Source organism: Plecotus auritus, assembly GCF_963455305.1.
Source record: "Plecotus auritus genome assembly, chromosome: 9".
NCBI lineage: Eukaryota > Metazoa > Chordata > Mammalia > Chiroptera > Vespertilionidae > Plecotus > Plecotus auritus.
The window spans coordinates 147731450-147754192 of record NC_137783.1 but is presented as its reverse complement, the minus strand read 5'-3'; the positions used below and the strand labels follow the sequence as shown (position 1 = coordinate 147754192).

Genomic DNA, 22743 nt, shown 5'->3' with positions numbered 1-22743 from the left:
TCCACTGTCCCTGCAGACCCCAGGCCCCGGGACAGGCTCTAAAGGTCACTGCCATAGCCCAGGGATCTGAGGGTGGCCTGGCATTCGTCTGTTCCCCCCATCCCTGCTCCTGTTCCCCGCCCCCGGCCTCCCTGCACACGCCTCTCAACCCAGAGACTCCCCTACTTGCTCACAGAGTTGCCCGGCAGGTCGCAGGACACCCCCTTACGTCTGAATTTCGGATAAACGATGAATAATTATTCAGCATGAGTGTGCCCTAAACACTGCATGGGACATGCTTACATGGTTTGCTGTTTGTCTGAAATTTAAACTTACCTGCGTGTCCTGTGTTTATTCACTAACCCGGCTGCTCGACGTGTGAACTTGCCCGCTGCCGCCTCGCCCACGTGGCCCCTGAGCGTTCGGGTCGCAGCGGAACCCGGGCCCAGCAGTCAGAGAGCTTGTTCTCTGAGACACACGGCGACACATGGCGACAGCCCTTCCTTATAGCGCGACCAGGCACTGCTGACTGACAGGACCAAGGGGCAGAGGCAGTGGCGTGGGCCTCACCTCCTGGTGGCCGTCTGGCGGATGGTTGCTGGTATTTCCCTGGGTGCCGAGCCTCTCAGGCTGTTATAACAAGAGTATTTATGGCGGCCCTTCAAGGAACACAGGCTCCCCCGCTAGAAAGCTTCCCTGTGCGGGCTGGGGACAGAGGCTGGTCACAGGTCACAGCGCGGAACCGACCGCAGTGAAGTCGGGACCCAGGAGGAGCGGGATGGCTCCCGGGATGTCGTAGCCCCGTCCGGTGCGAGCTGAGGCGGCAGGGGGTTCGGCAGGACACAGACCCCGAATTTAACGTTTCGTCCTGCTCCCCGGCCCCCGCTCGTGAAGGCAGGATTGCAGATTCTGACGTTGGGGGAAATTGTGTTTTCTATCGCTGCTTTAAGAAACGGTTCTATTTTTATTTTCCTGGGTGGCCTTCCGTGAGTAAAAACGGCCGACTCACCCACAGACCAAGCCTCCGGTTGTGACGTGCCCGCTCACACACCCGCACCCGCGGGCTCGCCACGCAGCCTGTTGGGAACTGACCCATGTCATGGGAACCGAGGCCAGAGAGGCAGTAAGGGACCAAGTCATGTAACCCCAGGTGGCAGCGGAGTGTAGGGGGAGGGTGAAAGAAGTCCCCAGACCACGGGCTCCTGATGGCTCCTGTGCTTCATTTGGGGAGACGACAAGCCGGCAGCCTCCACCTTCTGCAATTCTGGGCTCATCTGAGGCCCTCGTCTGGGGACATCTTTCCTGCCCCGTGTGCCTGCGACCCCTGCACGGGGTCCCCCTCCGTACCCGGATCAGCCCACTGGCGGCCCAGCCCCCTTTGACTAGCGCCCCCGACGTCCCCACAGCTGCACTCCGAGGAGGCCCTGCCATGCCTCCCTCTGCAAAGGTGCAGGTACCCAAGAAAGGGGTGTTTGGGGTTCCACGTGGGTCTCCAACAGCCACACCCAACCATCCCGGCTTCACCTTCAGGTGAGCAGCCAGAATTCCTCTTCCCAACCCTTAGTCCGAGATGGGACCCCCCCCCCCCCGCACCGGGGGCAGCCTGGCCTGGAGCTGAGCCCCTGCTGGGCCTTGGGGAGTGGGCAGGAGGACCTTCCTGGGGCTCATTCCCAGAAGGGGCTGGGCACCAGGGGTCAAGGCTCTCGGGGATGGTGGCAGGGGACGAACGTGCTTCCCGTGAGCATGTGTGTGAGCCTGTGTGTGAGCGCCTGAGGGCGTGATGGCGTGAGCCAACACAGGCACATCAGACAACAGACACCGCCACACACAGCCTCTCACGCTCTAAAGCAGCGGCCGCCAACCCTTCGGACTCACGGACCACCGGCTGGTGACCGCTGCTCTAAAGGGACTCCGGAAATCAGTCAGGTCCAGGCCAAGGGACCGGGCATGGTGCTGAGGGGGTCCTCAAAGAAATGGGAAAAGAAATGCCTTATCAAACCCAAATTTCACGGGGAAACGCTACCATGGCACAAATGCCAGTCTACCAGCTACTCACGTGTGGAGAAGCGAACAGGCACATTCCAGGAGATACGGACTCACGCCGTTGAGTTACATTCACTGTAATTATCGACATTCAACATCATGATTAGACATTTTCTCCCGCTCACGTGAGGACAGTCTGGCCTGTGCTGCAGAGACAGGCGACCCGGGTCTGGGGTGAGAGGATGTTAGCTATACTTCCCCTAATTCCAGAAAACAAATAAGAAGAAGAACCAAACTGAACACAAATAAAGGCTCTCATTACCAGGCAGGAGGGGTGGGGAGGGAGGCTGGGCCGGTCCGCCTTCCCCCAGCTCTCCCAGGCGGGGCCTCTCCAGGGCCACGTCGCTAGACAAGACAAGTCAGTCCCAGCCGTGGGCAAACTACGGCCTGTGGAGCCAAAAGAGCAGAGGGTTCTCTTGCTCTCCCCTCCGCTCCTTTACTTTGAATTTATATTAGTTCACACAAACACTCCATCCATGCTTTTGTTCCGGCCCTCCGGTCCAGTTTAAGAACCCATTGTGGCCCTCGAGTCAAAAAGTTTGCCCACCCTCTAGACCGTGGCACGGAGGTACGTGCCACGGGAAGCCACAGCTCGCGAGAGCACCAGCGTCTTTACGTGTCGGTGTGCCCGTCACCATCCGACGGGGCGACTCCACCCAGAGGCTCTCTGCTTTCTTTTCCACAGGAATCCTGCGTCCAGAAGGGCCGAGGGAGGAGAGAAACGCATCCGCCTGCGTTTGCCCCGTAAGTGTAACCTCCAGCGCGGCCCCTTCGCCTCCTCCCCGCCGTCGTGGGGCAATCCTTGTCCGAGAGGGTGTGTCCGCTCAGGAGCCAGAGCCAGGGCTGGGGGCGAGGGGTCCCGCCGCCTCTCGAGGAATGGAATTATGCTCCCAAACTCCCCACCGGTCACCAGAGAAATGGTGCCCTCCGCCCCCTCCCCGCCCCGCCAGGCCGGGCAGGGGGCACCAGGCCTTGCTCCCTGCGCCTGGACCCATCCCATGTCCTGTCTCAGCTCCTGAGAAGTCCATGGAGGGGGAAGGAACAAAAGGCACCTCCATGCCCCTCACTTTTAAGAACGTGACCCCCATCTTTTTCTAACCTTACTTCTTTTTTTTTAATTGTGGTAAAAACATACATAAACACCGTAGGCATTTTTAAGTGCGACTCGTGGGGTTAATACACTGAGCAAGCACTCTCCCCATCTCTTACTCAGATGCCCGTGGGAATGCACAGGTGGGGAGCGAGGAGCATGGAGGTGCCTTTGCCCCCCATCGTGACCCCAGATGGGTGGCGAACAAGGCTATGGGCCCTGGATTTTGAAATATCCCCCTCCGCCCGTAAGAAGACCCTCCACTTCCCAGGCTCCTCCACAACCTTCCACCAAAGTGTGGACCCCTCATCAAGCTGGGTGGGGGACACAGAGCTTTCTGGGGCTCCCGGACAGCACACCCCACCTCCGAAATGCTGGCCTTCTGTGTCCCAAGGCCAGATCCTGGCCCCTAGATTCTGTGCCCTTGGTCCTGGAGTCGCCAGGAACAAAGCTCCGTCAGTCCCAGGACAACCCGCGCTGGTGAGAGGCGAGCACAGGCTCCCGACCCTCCCTGCTTCCCAGCGCCCTCAGCTCTTCCTCACCCTCACGAAGCGGTGGAGGGCAGCCAGCTGGGCCGGAAAAGAGTGGCGTTCTCTCTTGGGGTTGCCACCAGTGAGCTGAGGGGAGGGGTGGCAGGTGGCAGGGCTGGCTAGGCTGCCAGACACACCCCAGCAATCCCGCCCCTGGAGGGGCATGGCCAGGCTTTATTGCTAAGCCCAGCATGAGCGGGAACTGCTCTCAAGGACACAGGACTGCGGGCCTCCCAGGCTGGCGACAGGCCCAAGACTTCAGGGGTGCAGGTCACATGGGCAGCACTGCCTGGTGGAGCCCAGTCTCAAATTATCCGAAGGCAGAACCCAGTTGGCCCAGGAGGCAGAGGGCACCCTGGACCAATGAGCCAAGGTTGGGCGTCACCAGGCACGAACCAACGCCCTCGGAGATCAGGGCGTTGACAGCGGGAAGACCCTAGTCTGGACAGACAACCCCCACAGGTCTCCCTTACAAGCAAACACTGACCACGCACGCAGCACGCGGAGCACCGCAACCAGCACCGAGGGTCAAGCCACGAGCTCGCGACACATACTGCCTTGCCCGCCAGCGAGCACGCTGCCGTCTCCAGGATAGAACGGGCTCCTGGGACTCGTAGGAAAAACCTGACACCTCAAGAGAAAAACAGGCAGAGGACAGGAGTAAGTGATTCACGAAATGCAAATGGTTCCTAAGTACATGAGAAAGCAGGCATTCAGCCACACCCTCAGCGGACAGCGCACGAGTGGCGCGTCAAGTGTCATGCACGAGCCAGCTCCGAGAGGCCATGGCGGCGGTCCGGGAGCAGCCCCACAGGGGAGCAGGACCAGGAGGAGCAGTCAGCTCGGCAGGACTGTCCGCGGGCAGGTGGTGGTGCGGATTGGAAGGCTCATGGAACTAGTCTCCGTGGCCCCGTGGCCCTGCTTGGGGAAGTTTATCGCAGGAAGATGATCAGAGAGGCATGAAAATGGGCGGGTTCAAATGGACAGCTCCAGGCGTCCTGCGCACAAGCAGAGGAGACATGACCACGGCCGCTCAGTTTATGAGTCCACCTGACTGGCCGCAGGAGCCTGGATACCTGACTAGACTTTATCCTGGGCGTGTCTGTGAGGGTTTCTGGATGAGATTAAAGTCTGAACTGGTGGGTCGACTGAGTGAAGCCAAGGTGTGGGTGGGCCTCGTCCGATCAGTTGAAGGACTGGATAGACCCAGAGGCTGACCCTGCCGAGTACGAGAACACACCTCGTTCTGGCTGCTGAGCTGGGACATCAGTCCTCTCCTGCCTTCAGATGGGAGCTACTCTCCTGGGTCCAGCCTGCTGACTGCACGTCCTGGATCGTCAGCCCCATAATCGTGATCCAGTGCCTTATAATAAATGTCTTTCTCTTCTCTCTCTATACAGCTTATTGGTTCTGTTTCTCCGGAGAAGCCCGGTGGCACACACAGTCGTGGGTGCCTGCTCCCTCCTCCTTGTGCCTTGGAAGTCTCAGAGGGTGCCCCTGTTAAGTGTTTGGTGTCAGGACTCCCACCCCAGCAGCCAGGTGGTGTCAGCCTCCAGCCAGGCCTCCCGCCTGGACATTCTCTGCACCGAGGCCAGCTCCAGACCCAGCTGACGGAAGCCCGGCCATCCCGGGTTGTGCTCTCGACCCCCCTGAGGATGGAGGAGACGAGGCAGTCTTCTGGGAATGTGTGTTGAGTTGGGGAATTTTTCCAACAAGGAAAGGTGCAGGAGGGAGCTGGCCTGAGGCCCTGGAGTGAGGGCAGGCTGGCCGTGAGGATGCAGGACTGGGCTGAGAGTGGGCAGTCGCCTGGAGGACATGGGGAGGCAAGCAGACAGGTCTCCCACGAAGCCCCAAGAAGGGCTGCACGGACAGAGAAGACTGAGAGGTGGTCAGAAAAGGAAGAAAGACCCCAGGAGCCCAGGGGTGGGGTAGGAGTCCTGAAAGCCGAGAGGTTTAGCCTGGGGGTGTCCAGATGAGAATGGTCAAGAAGGCCAAATGCTGCTGAGGGCAGAGAGATGACAGGCCTGTGGGCTGGGGAGACCCAGGTGACGGTGGCAGGCACTGGTCCAGTTGAAAGAGACACGGAGGCCACGAAGTATGTCCTTAGTAGGTGCCCCTCCTTCAGACACCATGGCCCTCCCTGGTGACTCTAGATCTGCCTCCAGCCAGATCTCACCCCTGGATAATGTCTCTAGTCCAAGGTTCCAAGCGCTCCTTAAATCCAACTCTACCCCATTCCCCAGCCCGGAGTTGAGCCTCTGTCTGTGATGAACCCTTTAGTGCTGTGAGCTCCACACCGGGAAGGACCCTGGCTGGCGCTTGCACACCTCTGAGGCCTCCTCACTTAGCACAGCCCCAGGGACATGCAAGGGCAGAGAGGAGCAGACAGCTGTTCTGAGAGCTGCCTCCACTTCCTGGGCAGAAATAAAAGATGCTCCTCCCAGGTAAAGATTCTGGCGTTCATACAGCCCTCCCCCAAGGGCAGGCTGGAGCGGGGGATTGTCCGGCAGGGAGTGAGGACAGCTGGCCATGCAGAGGTGGAGCTGCAGCAGAAAAGGTAGAGTGGAACTTGGCATCAAGGACTTGGCTGCTGACCCCATGCTATGTGCAGGAATCCAGTGGCTCCAATGCTGTGGGACCCCCAACATCGGCAGGGTTCTGGGCTCCCTGCCCCTGGCCTCACCTCTCCTCTCTCACCCCCCTCTGCAGCACCTGCTTAAGGAAGATTTTTCTACAAGAAAAAGGTCCGGCTGCCTCTGCAGTCGGTTCTCCGGGGCTGTCGGTGGCCAGTGGCCGTGCACCCTGGCCCAACCGTCCAACCCGATAGAAGGGTCTGTCTGCACGAAGGCCTGAGAGCTGCCTCCCCAGGGTGGCCACTGCTGGGTGACTTCGGGTGAGTTCTTTGACCTCGCTGTGCTGGTCATGTTGTATACCCCAGAAAACGGAGCGCAGGAAGACCAGGAGTGCAGGGAGGCGCAAGGTCACGATTGGGCCACGCGCCCCCGTTCCTGGGGGTGGGGAGATGAAAAGTCCTTCCTACCCCGTTGGTCGCCGCCAGCAGGCTTGGCGCGGGGAGACAGGGGCTGCAGATTGTCCACGCTCATCTGGCCCAGGCGGCCCGGCGCGCTCCCGCTCCGCGCGCTCCCCCCACCCCCGCCCCACTGCCTGCACCGTCCCGGGGTCGCTTAGAGAGCAGGTTGGCAGGCCGGGCGGCGAGCTGGAGACCGCCGCGTCCCGCCCCGCCTCGGACTCGCCCCCACCTCGCCGGGACCTCACCCGGACCTCGCCCGGGACTCGCCTCCTAGCGTCCAGCTCCCCCGAGCGCTTGCGGCGGCTGGGCACGCGGAGGAGGGGGCGGTGGACGCGGGCGCCGTTGATTGGCCAGACCCGCTGATTGGCCGATGGGGGAACCACTCGCAGCCGCAACCTCTGCAGCGGGCTTCGCTCGTTAGGGCTCGGGTCCGCTCGGGTCTGCTCGGCTCGGCTCGTCTGCTCGGCCGCGGACCGACTGACGGGCGTGCGCTGGAGGCGCGGGGCGCGGGGCGCTGGGCGCGGGGCGCGGGGCGCGGGCCTCGGCGGCGGCGGCGGCGGAAGCCTAGTGCCCCCGCCCGCCCGGTCCTCTCGCAAAGGCGGAGGCAGTGCCGCGGGCCGCTGCGGAGCGGGGCGCGGGGTCGGCGGCTCGGGGAAGAGCGGGGGCGCGGAGCAAGCGCGGCCCACCGGGCACCGCCAACCCGGCTCAGCAGACGGACGGACAGACGCGGACCGACGCGGCCCCTCCCTGCCGCCGCCGCCCGCCCGCCCGGGGCGCCCACTCGCCGGCGCCAGGCCCGGGAGCGATGACATCGACGGGGAAGGACGGCGGCGGGGCGCAGCACGCGCAGTATGTGGGGCCCTACCGGCTGGAGAAGACGCTGGGCAAGGGGCAGACAGGTGCGTGCGGGCAGGGCCGGGCCTGAGGCTGGAGAACCGGGCGATTCGGGGGCTGGGGGCCGGGGTCAGAAGGACCTGGGGCACCGAGGGGGACCAGCAGCGCCGCGGGACTGGGAAGGACCGGGACTGGGGAGGACCGGGTCACCGGGAAGGACTAGGGGCGCCAGGGGATCCGGGAGGACCGGGGGGCGCCGGGAAGGACCAGGACTCAGGGGCGCACAGGCCCGCCACAGTCGGGGAGGCCGTGTTGACGGCGCGCCGAGCGGGGCCCACGAAGGAGGCCGCCCCGAGTGCGGTGCTGCAGGCCTGGCCCAGCTCCTGCCGGCGGCCGCGAACAATGGGCGGCCGGACGCCGGGTCCCGCCTCAGAGTTCCGCAGGCCGCGTGGCTGCGGTCGGCCGGGCGCGGCCCAAGGACACGCAGCTCGGAAGGAGACGCACCCCGGCCAGCGCCCCTCGGCCCAGGCTGCAGGTGTGCGGCCCCGGCAGTCCCATTGTGCGCCCGAGCGACCAGGCCCATTGTGCCGCGGGAGGAGGGGGCCGAGCGGGCGCCCATCTGCCGTCTGCCGCGGCCGTGCTAATAGGCGTGCCACCCGAGCAGCTGCGCCCCGGGCCGCGCGCCCCCCGGCCGCGACCCCCAACTCCGGGTGGCGGGCAGGTAGGGAGACCGCTGTGGGCCAACGGAGCCACCCTGGCCTGGCCAGGACCTCCCTCCACGGTGGGAATGGAAGAGTGCTCGGCCACTGAAAGGGCTGGACAGCGCCTTTCTCCCCTCCCAGCTTCCGCTCTGAACGGCTGCGACACTGCGCTCCCCAGAGGAGGGAAAAGAGGCTGATACTGGGCCCGACCAAGGATCAGGCCGTAGATCCTCCCAGACCGCTGCGGAGCTGACCCCGGGCCTGTGGGAGGGAGAAGGGGCTTCCTGGCTGCTTCTGGCTTTCAGGGATCAGGTTCGGTCCCAGCCAGGCGGCCAGTCCCCTCATCTGGCTGATGTTCAGAGTCGCTTTGTGGGAAGCTGGGCTCAGCCATTTTCTTTCTTCTCCCAGGATGAGCCTCTCCTGGCGCACAGAGGTCCGACTGGCAGTGATCTCCCTGCCACCCTGGGACGTCCGTTAGACCTGGGAGAGATAGGGCTGGGCCCACCACCGGTGCAGGTGCAGGGTGGGGGCCTGGGAGGCAGCTGCTCTAGCCAGGTGCTGCAGGCCTTCCCAGAGCCCCCCAGGGTGGCATGGAGGTGGAGCTGGAAGGTGGTGTTTGGGAGGAAAGTGGGCCAGGTCCGGCTCTCTCTCCAGAGGGCAGTGGCTGTGATGTAAGCAGAGAGCATGCGGCATCTGGGCTGGGGTGGGGGCTGCCCCTGTCCAAACGCTGAACAGACAGCCCCCTGTGCCAACTGCTGAAGCACCAAGGGGTCCCTGGCAGTTAGGGCAGTGACATTGGGAGTAGGGATGGCACGACCCGGGTTCGTGGAGGAAGAGGAGAGGTGGCAGACAACCAGGGCTCCACGGAGTTCAAACTACGCATGTTTCCTGGGCGGAACAGCTGTAGTTGGTGAAATCCATGGTAGGGGAGGGGCCTGGGCAGCACAATGTGGGAGGCAGTGAAATAACCTTATTATTGTACCAATAAAATGTTATAAGGAAACATCAGCGTGTAAGTGATGACAGGGATGAATTACACACAGCGCGTGTGCCGGCCTCCGTGGGTAGGCCTGGTCCCCATACTCTTCCTTGAGTTATACTGTCACACAGTTAATTATAGGAGGTCTCCACTGTAATTAACAATAATGAACACAAAGGGTGTGCTGTGTGTGTGTCAACAACACACCACCATGTGCTGTTTGGAAAAGAGCTCCAGGGCGCACAAAGCCAGCAGCCGCTCCCCTTGAGGAAAACCTTGCTGGTCTCATTGAGTGGCCACCCCCGGGGACTCTGTAGGTCCCGTGTCCCTTCTGGCCTCGATGATGGGAGTGCCTGGTTCCCAGGAGGACTGTTGGTGCCCGTCTCTCCAAACCTTCTGTTGAAGGGTCCTTGAGTTTGGTGGACGTGGGGCCTCCTCGTGTGCGAGTGCCTGGCCTGGCCACTAGGCTTCCCAAATGCCGGGAGTTGCGATTTCCCAGGCCCAGCCTTGCACTCCGGAGGTAAACATCTGACCTTAGCTGGGGGCCAGGAGCCCTTGGTGGGGACTGTGCGTGGGCACCTTCTGCCCAGGCTGGCCCTCCTGTCTCACGGCCACGGTCACCTCAGTCCTCTTGTCTTTGCCCAAGTCCTGTAAAGTGGGAGCTGTGGCCTGGCGCAGCTGGGCCTCTCAGCCCTTCCGTTCCAAGCCAGGGCCTGTTGGAAGGTGGGCCCGCTGCTCTGCCCCAAAACGCGGCCTTTGGGGCATCAGACGAGGGGTGGGGGATGCTGCCTGGTGTGGAGTGCAGGTGAGGGCAGAGCTGCTGCCCTCTGCCCTCCGGACGCTCCTCTGGTGGCCGGCAGGGTCCAGTCCGCCCTGTTGTGTGTTTGCGGTGGTGGGTGATACTGTCTGGCTTGTGCAGTGTGGGCTCAGCGAGGGGTTCTGTCACTCATGTTGGGGTTGGGCTGTGGTCAGGGATCACCTCCCTTCTGCCCCATCTCCTCTGCACAGCTGTCCTCGATGGCCTGGTGTGGCCTCTGCAGGCAGCCCCAGGTAGGCTCCGCCGGCCATTGTGGTTTCTGGTGGTGAGATGGGCTTCAGGGCCTGATGGGGCAGGCGTTGCTGTGCTGGGTGGAATCCACTGCCAAGGCTCTGCCTGGCCTCTCCCACATCCGGAAAAGGCTTCTTCAGCTGGGCAGGGGATGGGAGGCACCCCCAGGCACGATCAGACCGAGGAGGGCGTGTCACTTAGGCCGTGAGGCAGCCATCCCTCCAGTCCGAGGAAGTGGAGGAGGGCGCGGCCCTGCCCAAACCAGAGTGTAGCAAGCCTGGTGGGCTCAGCTCCCGTAGGGTGGGTGTAAGCCAGGAGGACTTCTGGGAGGAGGTGGTAGATCCCTGAGAGGAGCAGGGACAGCAGGCTCTGGGAGCTGGGGTCCACGGTAAGTTGTGCAGCCTGCTCTTGGAAACCCTGCTAGTGGGCAGGAGGTGAGAGAGGTGGCTTCACAGGGCTCAGGGATCAGTGGAGCTAAAGAGAAGAGACGGGAGTGAGGAGGCCTCCCTGTTGCTCACCTGGCCGGGCTCTCAGGCCAGTGGGTGGGCCTGGGGGAAGAGCCTGGGCTGCCAGGTCCAGGGACCTGGAACGTCCCCCTCCAGGCTCTCAGGAGACCTTTACAAGAATCAATGTGGGGTGCTGGTGGCAGGCAGGCTGGAGAGGAGTCCTGGGGTTGGGGGAGCCGGTGAAGATGGAACAGAAGACCTGGGGGAGAGACAGGTGAGAGAGTGAGAGTCTGGCCAACCCTGGGGTGACCAAGGCCAGGAGCTGGAGGGCACTCAGCTCAGAGCAGGATGGGAAGGCAGAGGCAGCAGAGGGAGGGGAGGTACCGGGTGGGGTTGAGGCAGAGTGTGGCTGGGGTCTTGCTGGTGCCATGGGGGTGCTGAGGCCAAGAGAAGGAGCTGGCCTTCCTGCGTGGGCTGGACTTGGGTATGGGGCAAGTGTGGACAGAGCAGGATGCATGGGTCCGCGAACGCTGACCGAGTGGGACTGCCTGTGGTGTCTGACGGTCATTGCCACGGGCAGGTCACGTTGGTCCGTGCTGTGTGAGCCCGGAGCCTGCTCCTCTGTGCATCAGGCTGGGCCTCGGTCTGTCCAGCTGCTTTATAAGCCAGGAAACCAGCGCAGATGCAGTGCTTTGGTCAAGGACAGCAGCTCCTTGGGGACGGAAGGAGCGCATTCTGCTCACTGCACGGGCTTGGTTTGAAAGTCCGAGGAAGCAGGACCCTATTCCCAAATCGTCGACAGTGCTCCGGGGAGGGGGCGGTGGTGGGAAAGGCCCGTGCACTGTCTCTCGGCACCCTATCAGTGACTCTGAGTGGACGACACAGCTCCAGCCCTCCTCCATGGCACAGGCTCTCTGCCAGGAACCCTCTGCTGGGGGGCAGGAGGCAGCTCTGGGTGGGCTGTCCCCGTTGATCTCGGGGTGATGGGGTTCATGCCTCAAAGGATGGGCAGTTTCCTGCAGGCAGGGTCTGGTGTAGGCAGAGCCCTAGGACCCGTTCCCAGAGTGGCCCCTGCCCGCCCTGGCCTGCGGTGGCTCTGAGCATCTGTGATTTGTCACAGGTCCCCCTGGCTCACCACTGGCTGCAGGGACAGGCTCTGCAGGGACCTGTATACCAGGAAGGGCCTGCCAGGCAGAGGGCACAGCCCAGGCAGAGGTGAGAACTGCTCTTTGCAGAACCAGGTGCTGCCTAAGTGTAGCTCTAGCTGTGGGCTCTCTGCAGGAATCACTGAGGACTAGCGTCCCCCCCACCCCGCCCCGCCCCCGGGCTCCCAGCATGACACAGGCAGAACCTAGAAGCCTTCTGAGGTCGCCGATGCTCAGCCTCTGCCCTGACAGGTGCCCTGGGCGCAGAGTTGTCTATAGCACCATCCAGAGCGGCTGCCCCCGACCGCGCATGCACAGGCAACGCCAGGCCTGGCCCTCACTCTCCACACGAAGCCTGCCGACCCCGGCCAGGGCCCCGAGGTTCTAACCAAGGGCCATCTGTTTCCAGCAGATCCCGGGGCTCCAGGTGTGAATGCTGCTGGGCAGGCAGCCACCCTCGGCTGTGCTGGCGCAGAGGGCACAGGGGCCTGGGCCCTGAGAGGATCCGGGTCCCACCCCATCCTGGCTGGCAGCTGATGGTTTGTGGCCCAGCGTGAGTGGCTTGTGTGGACTGGGGCCTCCAGGGCTGGCTCCCGGTGCTCCCCCACCAGCAGAACCCTCCCTGACGAGTGGGGCGTGTGAGGGCCGTGCCGCAGGACACCAGGCTCTCCTGCCGCCCACACCAGTGTCTCCCCTGCCCTGTCCTGGGCCCGTTCCTGGTCATGGGCCCGAGCACATGCACCTTCCCCGCCGGGAGCACCTTTCTCTGGTTGTTTCTTCTCCTGTTTGCCGCCCTCAGTGTTTGTCTGTGGGGTGACCCCTGGGCCTGAAAATGTAAAAGGAGGGGGAAGAGCAGGGGGGAGGGGGGAGAGGAGGAGAGGGAAGAGGAGAAGGAGGAGGCAGGTGTGGGCCAGGTCACAGCACCATCGGCATCCTCCCTGCCTGTGTGGCAGCCCATTCAGCAAGTGAGCTTGGAGCAGACAGACGGCCCCTCTCAGGTCAGAGGCCGGATGCTGAGGGCGGCTCGGGTTGGCTGTGCTGCCCACATCTCCGGGGACAGTTGGAGGGTCCATGGCTAGTGCACCTTCGATGGTTAGGGCACCTTCGAGGTTGCATGGTGCCCTGGTTTGGAGAGCACCTGTGCCTTCAAGGCCACTGGACACAGAACCGGCTTCTCTGAGGCCTTGAGAGGGTCAGGCTGCTCTGAAGTCAGCACCTCAGCTGGTGGCAGCACCAAGAGGAGGTGGCCCACCACTGTGTGCACCCCTGTGGGGCTGGACCTGGAGCTCCCAGGGCCCTTATTCCTGCCCCCACCTGAGGTGGGCAGTGTCCCCACAGTCTGGGGCTCCTTGAAGGGGGAATGCTGCACTTCCTAGGGCCTGTGGCCACACAGGGAGTGAGGGGAGTGGAGGTGCCTGGGCCCCGGTGCTCCTCCAGCCACTTGGCCAGGGCCCAGGGCCCCCGTGGAGCCCACCGGGCAGTTCTGTGTCCTGGTCCTGGAGGCACAGCGTGCGGACTGCCTGCCGGGTCTGCACTCAGAGGCTGAGGGGTTTTGAGCCTCGGGCCCACAGCTGTGGAGCAGGGTGTCCTGCAGCTTCCGCGAGGCTCTGATGGCTGGGAACCATGTGGGCACATCCATTGTGCCTGGGGTCCGGCAGGGGGACAGCACCTGGCATCTGTCAGGGCCCATCTGGGTCTTGGGGGAGGGGTGGGACCCCTGGCTCCTCTAGGTGTGTGTGTGTGGGGGGGGTCCCTGGTGCTGCTCAGGTCTCTGCGGGAAGTCCTCTTGCTTGTGGGAGATCTGCTGACCCTCCCTGGTGCCAGGCCTGGTCAGCCCCACTGTTACCTGCATGTGGCTGTGTCTCAGCACCGGGTGGCAGGTCCAGGGTGGCCTCCGTGAGCTGGGCCCAAAGTCCTGGTCCTAGCCAGGGATGGCCGAGCTGCCTGAGGCCTTGTCCCAGGGATGCCGGCTGGCCAGCTGCCTCGGACTCAGGACAAGATGGAGGCTGGGCTGGGCTGGGGCTGGGGACAAAGCCGGGATTGTGTGGGCTGGGCCCTAAGAGGCGGCCCAGGCCTTGTTCTGCAGCCTCTGAAGGGCCAGTGTTCTGAGCCGGCAGCTGGGAGCCCCCCCACCCCTGTTGGAGTGGCTCAAGAGAAGGACCCCTTTCTTCCCCGGGTTTTTTCCCCTGAGTGTTCGTTTCATCCTGGGAGGCCACGGCTGGTCCTCGGTTTCCTCCCTGTCATTGGGATGACAGCGCCTTCAGGTGGATTTCCAGGGTCATGCAGGCCGGTGCATACAGACCCTAGCACATGTCCTGGGGACATGCATCCTGGCTGGGTGCTGGCCTGCGAGGACAGAGGTGCTTCCCCAGGGGGCTGCTGAGTCCTCGTCTGCACAGGGACCCAGGGCTGGCTGCCCCCGACTGGATCTCGTGCCAGCATTGACTGCGGGCCTGGCCAAGGGTGAACGGAGGATTCTGGGGCTGTGGTTCTGGACTGTGAGCGGGGGCAAGGGAGGGCCCTGGGAGCAGGGGCCCATGGCCGGCGTGGCGATGGGGGCACCCAGGGCCCCTGTATCATTGTCGCCCACTCTGGGTTCAGGCTGGGTGGGAGAGTCCCAAGGGCAGGGCTGGCCCCAGGGCAGAGGTGGGAGGCAGCCTGAATGGCTTGCGTGGCCTGAGTGACGTGGCTGGAGCCTGGAGACACGTCAGGCTGCCGCTTCATCTCAGTGTGTGGGCGTTTGTGGGGGCAGCAAGGCTGCCCGGCAAGGAATGTGGCATCTGTGAGGGGTGGTTTGGCCCATGGCCCTGGGTAACTCCAGAACCACTGGGCAGCCCACTGGCTTGGGCCAAGGCCTGGGATGGGAGGGTCCCTGCGTGCTGGGGGTGGCCGTCTGGAAGCCTGACGGTCTCTCCTCCCGACCGGCTTCAGCTTGGAGCATGGGCCACAAGGCCAGACGAGGTGACGCTGGGATGCTGCCTGGGCTGGCCTGGTTGGAGGCCCACCTGGGCCCTGGCTGGCTGTTTCCCTGGGCAGGAGCCCTCTCTCCTGGGCCGAGCTGAGACAGGAAAGGCACTGGCCAGAGGTGGCCGCAGGGTCAGGGTTGGGTAGGTCATTCTGTCTGAGTCTGCTCCATCGGCAGTCGGCCAAGTGTGTCCAGCTTCCTTGGGGGTGACTGCCCCAAGCTGGTGCCAGGTGGGCAGGACCAGTTGAAGCCCTTCCTGGGTTGGGAGCCACAGGCTGTGCTGGCCCCACCCCCGCTTGTCTGGCAAAAGCCTGGGTGGCACTTGGTGGGTGCCCGTGGGAGTTCAGGGAGCCCCAGGGAGTGAGTATGGCCTGATGCCTGTGTGAGGGGCAGGCCTCTGCTCTTCAGGGTGCGGGAGGAGCCGAGTCCCGGTGGGTGAGGGGCTCCTCTGCCTCTTCCTCTGCAGCCCCTGGGCCAGCCCCACGGAGTCAGGAGGAGCTGGATAGGCCGTCCCATCCCAGACCCAGCCTGACGCCCCACCCCCCGCCCCAGGAGTCAGCGCGAAGGCACAGAGCAGTGTGACTGTGGGGCCCCTGGGGCGGCCTGTGTGCAGAGCCCCGGAGGCAGGGGTTCTGTGAGGAGCCCACACTCCACTGTCCATGGTCACGTGGGTCCGTGCTTCCGTTTCCCCATCCAGCTCAGGCATGATGGTGGGTGAGGCTGAGCCGGGGATCTGTGTCACCCTCGGGTCTCAGGTGGGCCACGGGGCCTGGAATGGCCCCCACCTGGGCAGGGTTGCTGCGGGAAGAAACCAGATGCGTGGTGTGTGCTCATTCCCTCAGTGGTGGGATTTACGTGGAGCTCATTTCTAGGATGGGCGGGGATTGTGGCAAAGCCGGGCCGGGCCAGCTGTGCCTGCTATGGGGCCCAGTCCCAAGGCCTCAGACAGATGGCGGCCCCACCCCGAAGGCGCTGGGTGGGTGAGGGGCTCCCCTACCTCTTCCTTTGCCACAGGGTGCCACACTGCCCTGGGACGTGGCCCTGCTCTGCCCGTGTCCCTACCAGGCTGACCTCTCTCACTGCATCTGGCCTGCAGCTTCCTTTGTCCTGGGGTGGGGACTCTGGTTTCTGGGGCCGCAGTCAGGCTGTCCTGGGCACAGCGTCTCCTGTCCTTGCATGCAGGCATTTTCAGACACAGAGAGAGGGGGGCCCTGGTCCCGTGTGCCCACCCAGCCCCAGGATATGTGGCCGGTTCCACTTCACGCCCACCCCCCCCCCCCCCAATCTCAGGCATGTTTAACTAAATATTTTGGTGCCTGTGTCTAAGAGAAACTTACAAAGCACAGCACCATCATCGTTGCCCTGAGACTTGAACACAATTTCCAAACCTGCAGAAATCCCGCCAGATGGTGGGTTTCCACTCTACCTGGCGGTTTTGGGGCCTGCCGCCCCTGGAGAACTGGGCCCTGGGTCCTCACCAGGGCGTCTGTGGCACGGGTCAGGTGGGCCTGAGGATCTGCTGTGTCCCTGGGGATGCTGATGCTGGCAGGACCCCATGTGAAGAGGACTGTGACCTGTCCCACTCCTTACTCCTGACCTCTGACCCCTGACGCCCAGGGTGCTTGATACATCTGGTCTTCCTTACTTTGCAGTGGTCCTCGGCTCCCCGCGCAGCCTCTCCCTTTCACCAGGTGACAGTTCACATGCTCACTGCCACCTGGGGCCCTGCAGAAAGGCGGGGACAGAGCGTGAGATGGTCACGCTCAGGCGGGTGGTCTCGGCCCTGCTCTCCCCTGGGCCACGCCACCCGAGGTGTCTGATGTTGTTGGGTTTCATGCCCGGCATGTGCTGCTTTCCTGCGGTCAGGGCTCGGGCTAGGTGGGAAGATGCTCCCCCTCCCTCACCATGTGTGTGCATTCGCAGTGAGCCCTCCGGCTAGGACTGTGCTAACCCGCAAGCCCACCACCTCCATGTACGTGGGGGCTGCCAGGGGCCAGCAACCCAGAGCAGTGTCCCTGGAGCATTACACCCAGGGGGCTGTCCGGAGCGGGAGCTGGGGCCCGCCAGGCAGCCTGGGACCCCTGCTCTCTGCACAGGAGTGCCCCTCTCTGATCCGCACTGGCAGCCTGCAGCCTCCTGCCCTCCCGGTCTCCAGGGAGAGCAGTGCAGGCCCAAGGACCGTGGCCTCTCCCTCCTGGGAGGCATGTGGGATGAGGCTGGGGCAGCTCCTCTCGGAAGCCTTTGGGGCTGGGAAAACCTGTCACCTCTCCCTGGCTGGCCTGGGCCTTGGGCGGGGAGCTGTCCAGCACGGCTGTGCTGAAGTCTGGGGCTCCCGCCCGTGAGGGAGGCTGCGTGAACAGTGGTGCTCAGACCTCCCAGCAGCTGGGCAGACCTGTGGCAAGTCCCCGCACCTGTCTCCTGCCGTGGATTTGGTTCTGTGTTGAGGAGGGGTGGGAGGTGGGAGACCCTGGCCCCACCAGAGAAGCTGGTGGCCAGTTCTCCGGGGGCTGCCACTGACTTGCTGGGGGTGAAGGGAGGGCCAGGGCCTGAGATGTGGGTGCCATGTGCCACAGAGTAACCCAGGAGGCCTTAACCACTGGGCCTGTGCTCTGCACCCCGGGGGCTCCCTGGGGAGGGGCAGGCACACCATGGGGTCAGGTCCCCTGGCTCCCTCCTGAGACCCTTGTTACGGGATCTTGATGCCTGGAGTGAAAGAAATGCAGGTGTTTGTGCAGAAGATGGGAATGTCCCTGGATGGCCTTGGGAGGCCGAAGGGACCACCAGCTGTGGGCCAGGCTTTGGGGCACTGGACGCAGGGAGCCAACCTCACCCACCCCTCCCACCCCGAATCACCATCCTGGGCTAAGTGCTGGGCTAAGTGGGGGGGATCTCCCACTGAAGGCCCGAGGCCGTGGGGGTGGGGGGAGGGTTTCCTGTTGGGGAGGGTGTGAGGACACCATTGAGGGTTTTGGTGCTGGCCTCTCTCTGAGGCGGAGGCTCGTCTGGATAGGAGGCTTGCTGACTCGAAGCCCCAAATCCCAAAGGGTGGTGCAGATAGGGCACCTCCAGCAGATGCCGGGGGCAGCGGGGGGAGTCTGCACGCGGACCAGGGCTGTGGGCCCGGGGGCATAAGTGCCTTCAGCTTGCTGGGGCTGCAGGGGTGCCCTAGGTGATGCCCCCCAGACTTGGGAACAGGCCATGTCTGCGCCACCCCTCCTGATGCCTCCACCTGTGGGGTCCTTTGGGGTCAGCCCGTCCCGGGACCTCCGACCTCAGGGCCCTGTGTTGTGCCACCCCCTCTGCAGTGTGCACGCCCCTCCGGGAGCCCCTGCCCTGGTGACTGAGGGGGACGTGGGCCCAGGTGGGTCACGTGGAGTCAGTAGTAGTTGCCCCACACCCAGAGACCAGGAAGGTGGCTGGTCCCCACCTCATCCCATGCCATCCCTGGTCCATGGGTCACCGTGGGTGACGCTGGTGCTGCCGCCACTGGGAGCCAGGCTGGGGGGACAGATGGCCAGCAAGGGGGTCAGACTGAAGCCAAGACCTGGGGACCCAGCCTGACGCTCAGTCCTGTGGGCCTCAGAGATGCTCTGGGCCTGGCGGGGGCTGAGGGGCCTGGGCCCTGACCTCACAGTCCTACTCCCTGCCCCACCATCCCAGGCCCACAGTGTCCCGAGTCACCAAAGTCAGGTGGCCTGCTGGGCCCAGGTGGCTCACGCTGGGTTCTGTGCTGACTCAGGCCTGGTCAGCAGCCCTGTCTCTCTTGGTGCTGGGGGGAGGGGCACCTCTAGGGAGCTGGCTGAGTTCTGTGGGGGACAGCCCTTACCTGACTGAGAGACCAAGGAGCAGCCAGGCCAGGCCAGGCCGGGTCTGGGGCTCTGGCTACTGCCCATGCCCACTGCAGGAGCCCCTCGGGAAGGAGAGGTACGGGGCCGGTCTGACCAGTGGCAGGACTGCAGGGTGGCAGGTCTCTTCGCTGAGGGCTGTCTTCAGCGACTGTGTGACTGGCCCTTGAGCAGGCTATAGGAGTCCAGTAGGTAGCCATGTCCCCACGCACCGCCTTGGGGTCTCTGGTTCATTGCCGGGCCTCGGGGTTCACCACTGGGGCTGTACTTACCCCCACGTGGGCACCTCATCTCTTGGATGCCACGTGGCTTCTACCCTAGAGGGGCCTGCAGCCCCAGGAACGGGTGGGGCCGCCAGCTCTGGGCCGCGGAGAGGTGTGGGCTGAGTGCTGGGGGAGCAAGGCGCCGGTGCCTCTCCTCCACTCCCTGCTCAGAGCCCGGCAGGTGGCAGCCAGCCTTGTCATGGGCGAGCAGAGCAGAGCAGAGCGGGGGCCCCTGTGCTGCAGGACTCTCTGGTGGCATGTGTGGCCTCAGGACAAGTGGCCTCCGGTGGCATTTGGGCTCAGGACTTCATAAAGCAGGCCTGTGCCCGGCAGGCCAGCGCTGGGGCTGACCTGCAGGCAGAGAAGAGATGTGGGTACTGAGAGCCTGCTGCTCGGTCTCCCAGCAGCGAAGATGTGGGGCTCGGGGTTCAGGGCCAGAAGGTCAAGAGGTCAGGTAGAGACCCTAGGGCACAGAGCAGAGACCTCTGGGGCAGGGAGTCGCAGCCGGAGGTTGTGTGTTGGTGTGTCGCTGGCATATGGGGGGAAGGGCTGCTCCTCGTTCTGTGGGTCCCACCTCCCTGCCCCCTGACTGCCAACCCCCAAGAGGGAAAGAGTTGGCAGAGGCGGAAGGCCCACCCTGGCTCCTGGGCCATGGACAACTCCAGGCAGGCGGGCCTCCTGGGCATAGTCAGGGGACTGGTGTGGGCAGGCGGGTGCCTCTCTCCTCTCTCTCTGTCCTTTGAGCAAGCTGCCCACTGCCCGCTAAGCAGATTCTATTATTACCCCGGGCTGCAGATTACGTCGCAGGTGCCCTTCCGGGGAAGGCAGGCTCTCCTGACTCAGGCCTGTGTCCGCCTGGCTGTCTGGGTCCAGCTGAGGGACCCAAACAGGGTCCGGGTTCGCCCCCAGAGAGCAGTCCTAGGTTTCGGTGCCTCCACCGAGCTCTGTCCTGGGCTCTAGGACCAGCCTGGGCCAGACAGGGAGTGCCCAGCACACTGCCCATTCAGCCCAGCGCCTTGGTGTCCGGCTCACGCCAGCACCGGCTGGGTTTCCTGAGCCCCGCACGCACCCCAGCCCCGCTCCCCAGGTCAGGTGCTCCCCACGTGCAGCCCTGGAAGCTGTGGTCAGGATGCCTGTGCCGTGGCTCAGAGCAGGAAATCGAGGCCCAGGGTCCACCCCTTCCTCTGGGTAGAGCTGCCCAGGGCAACGCGAGGGCTGTTCTCCTGGGGGAGGAGCTAGGGAGAGGCTGTGGCTCATGTCCCCAGCTCCCCCACCGACTCGCAGGGGTGGGCCAGGAGGTGGGACCTGAGACCATCCTAGTATTGGGGAAACCAAGTTAGCAGAGAGTTTATTAAATATGGACTGGGGTTTTATTTAAGCTAAACCCAAATCGGACAGTGCAGGGTGGCCTCAGCCCCGCCCCTGCAGAGATGCCCAGTTTTTGTGTGAAATCCTCATGGAAACCCCAAGGGGGAGACAGGAGGTCTTGGCACAGACCAGAAAGGCTGCCTGCTCTGCAGCCCGGTCCCCCCTCCATCCCTTCCCTGGCCTCCCTGCTGGCCCTCCCAGGTGTCCGGGGATGAGGCTGCTAGGGGAGGCGGCGGTGGGCTGTGCCTTCCTCTGCTTGACCACAGCTGGCCGGCCGACGAGGGGACCTGTGTTCTGTGTTGGGGCGGGGCGCAAGCAGTGTGCTGGTAGGAGCTTAAGGCCGGCAGGGGAGGGTGTCTGGCCTCTGGGGTCTGGTGACCCGCAGCTCCTGCTCCATGGGGCAGAGGCTGCTGTGAGTCCTGGAGGCTTCTGGGAAGTGTCTCCACACCTGGCTTAGGTTGGGAGTGGCTTGGCCTGGCTCCGTGCCTGAGGTTCCCCCGTGTCCAGCAAGCCTGTGTGGAGGTGGTTGGGGTTGCAGTTGTATCATGACAGGCAGAGACTCCGTCGGCAGGATAGGTTCCCAGGGTAGGTTCCGACCTCATCATTGCGCCAACCCCATCACCATCCCACCATCCCTGGGCCTGGTGGGGTCAGAGCTCTGCTGGGCAGGCTGGGCCTGGACCACAGGCTGCCCACCTCTGCCTGCACTCACCAGCCAGGCCCTGGGTCACTGACACTGAGTCACTCCTGCTGTCCACCACGGATCTGTCCCTCCACGACTCGCCCCACCTACACTCCCACACGTCCCTGGGGGCTGGCCAGCTGCTAGCCAGGGCACTGCCGCCCGCTAGTCATGCCTCCCAGTCACACCGCAGCCTTCACACCGCAGCTGTGAGTCCCCTGAGGCAGGACCTCGCCTTTCCTTCACAGCAGCCCGAGCCGGCCCTCTGCTGCCTGCTCCCCACCAGCTTTCCGACCCCCCCCTTTCCCTGGCCCCTCAGGCCTGCCGCCCACCTTCCTGTCCCAGCCTGCAGGGTTGGCTGGCCACCCGGCATCCACCCCCAGACCTGCGGCTTCTGAAACTAGGACAGCAGCTTAAAAAGAACACCATTTACCAGATGGGATTACTGAACAGCTACTGGGTCCAATCAGGATAGTCCATTGGTCTAATTTTACAGCATCGGATTGAAAAGCCAGTTAATACAAATCGAATGTGGTCATGTGCCCCAAGGGACTCGAGAGGTGTGGCCCCTCCTCCAGGGAGGAGTAGGGACATTCTGGGCAGGATGGCTGAGAGGGGGCACCCAGGAGCCAGGCAGCCATTTGCCATGTCTTTGCCCAGTGCACCCCTGAAACTGTGGGGGCTCACAGCACTTGTGCCCCAGATAAGGTGGTTGGGTCCCCTTGGGCACCCGCCCATACCTGAGTGTGGCTGAGAGGGTTGTGACCTGGCTGGGTGGAGGGGGTGCCCTGATGCTGGTGCCTCCACCTCCTGCCTCCCTCTCCCCCAGCACACCCCACCCCAGCCCTCAGGTTGCCTGATCAGCATCTGGGGCTTGTGCCCTTAGGATGTGGTGCTGAGCATAGAGTAGGCAGGCACCCTTCCCCTCCTGGTCACTAGCTGGGTGGATGGGCTTCCCATGGCTGAGGGAAATGCAGGTGGGTCCTGCTGTGTCTGGGGAAGGCCCTGTCTGGAGGTAGGGACACCATGGGGACCACAGCAGAGGGGAACAGAGTGAGTGCAGTGGGTGAGCCTGTTTGGGGGCTCCTGGTTCTGGGGGAGTAGGTACTGGGTTGGGAGGAAACCAAGTGGGGTGGTGAGGGAGGAGGAAGGGTACCCTGTTGCATCATACACCCCCTGGGTCTACTGCTGCTTCTGTGGTAGCCATGGCAACCAAGGAGCTGCTAAGGCTGGGCATCCTACTCTGCTTAGGAGAGGGAATCCCCACCCCCTCCCCCTTCCCACCAGTGCTCACCCTCAACACCTGCGGGTGGGGGATCTGCGTGGCCTCTTGCCAGGGCCTCCTTCCCCCGTGCCCCCCATTCTGTCCACGCAGCCCAGCGTGGCCGTGGGAGGAGGCCCCAAGCTTACTCCTTCTGCAGCCCTGCAGCCCCACCTCGTGGGACAGTCCCGTGTCCATATATCCCTGTGGGCGGGGCCCAGGACTGCAGCCCTTGGAAGGAACTGATTGGACGTGGCTCACAGGGACTTCACGCCACAGCCCCAGGCTCCAGCCCCGTCTCCCGGATCCACGGGGGAGGTGGCCCTTGGATGCTGGGCATGAGGAGAGGCAGGCTGGCGCCTCCTGCTTCTGTGGCCCCCACATCTCTGCCTCGAGCCCCACCTACCTCCCACTCCCAGGCCCTGCGCCAGAGCCTGGAGGGCCGGCCCTGCTGGTGACCATCCTTAAACTCTGCCAGTGAGTCCTCGCCGGCCAGGCCCTCGGAGGCCTGCCCTGCGCGGATGGCCACCGAA

At 63.8% G+C, this 22743-nt stretch overlaps 1 protein-coding gene across 15 annotated transcripts in view; it reads left to right on the top strand.

Annotated features, from left to right (window-relative positions):
- The first annotated feature begins 7122 nt into the window (after positions 1 to 7122).
- The window catches only part of BRSK2 (BR serine/threonine kinase 2), a 49962-nt gene continuing 34341 nt past the window's right edge, over positions 7123 to 22743 (top strand). For 11 of the 15 annotated variants that reach the window (XR_013961664.1, XR_013961665.1, XR_013961666.1 and 8 more), the window contains exon 1: positions 7124 to 7572. Coding sequence is in view for 11 of the 15 variants with exons in the window: in XM_080688695.1 (XP_080544821.1) it covers positions 7479 to 7572 (94 nt within the window). In the remaining 4 variants the exon portion in view is untranslated. Of the gene's footprint in view, positions 7573 to 22743 lie in introns of all 15 variants that reach the window. The other 4 variants (XR_013961663.1, XM_080688700.1, XM_080688698.1 and 1 more) reach the window with 2 other exon arrangements.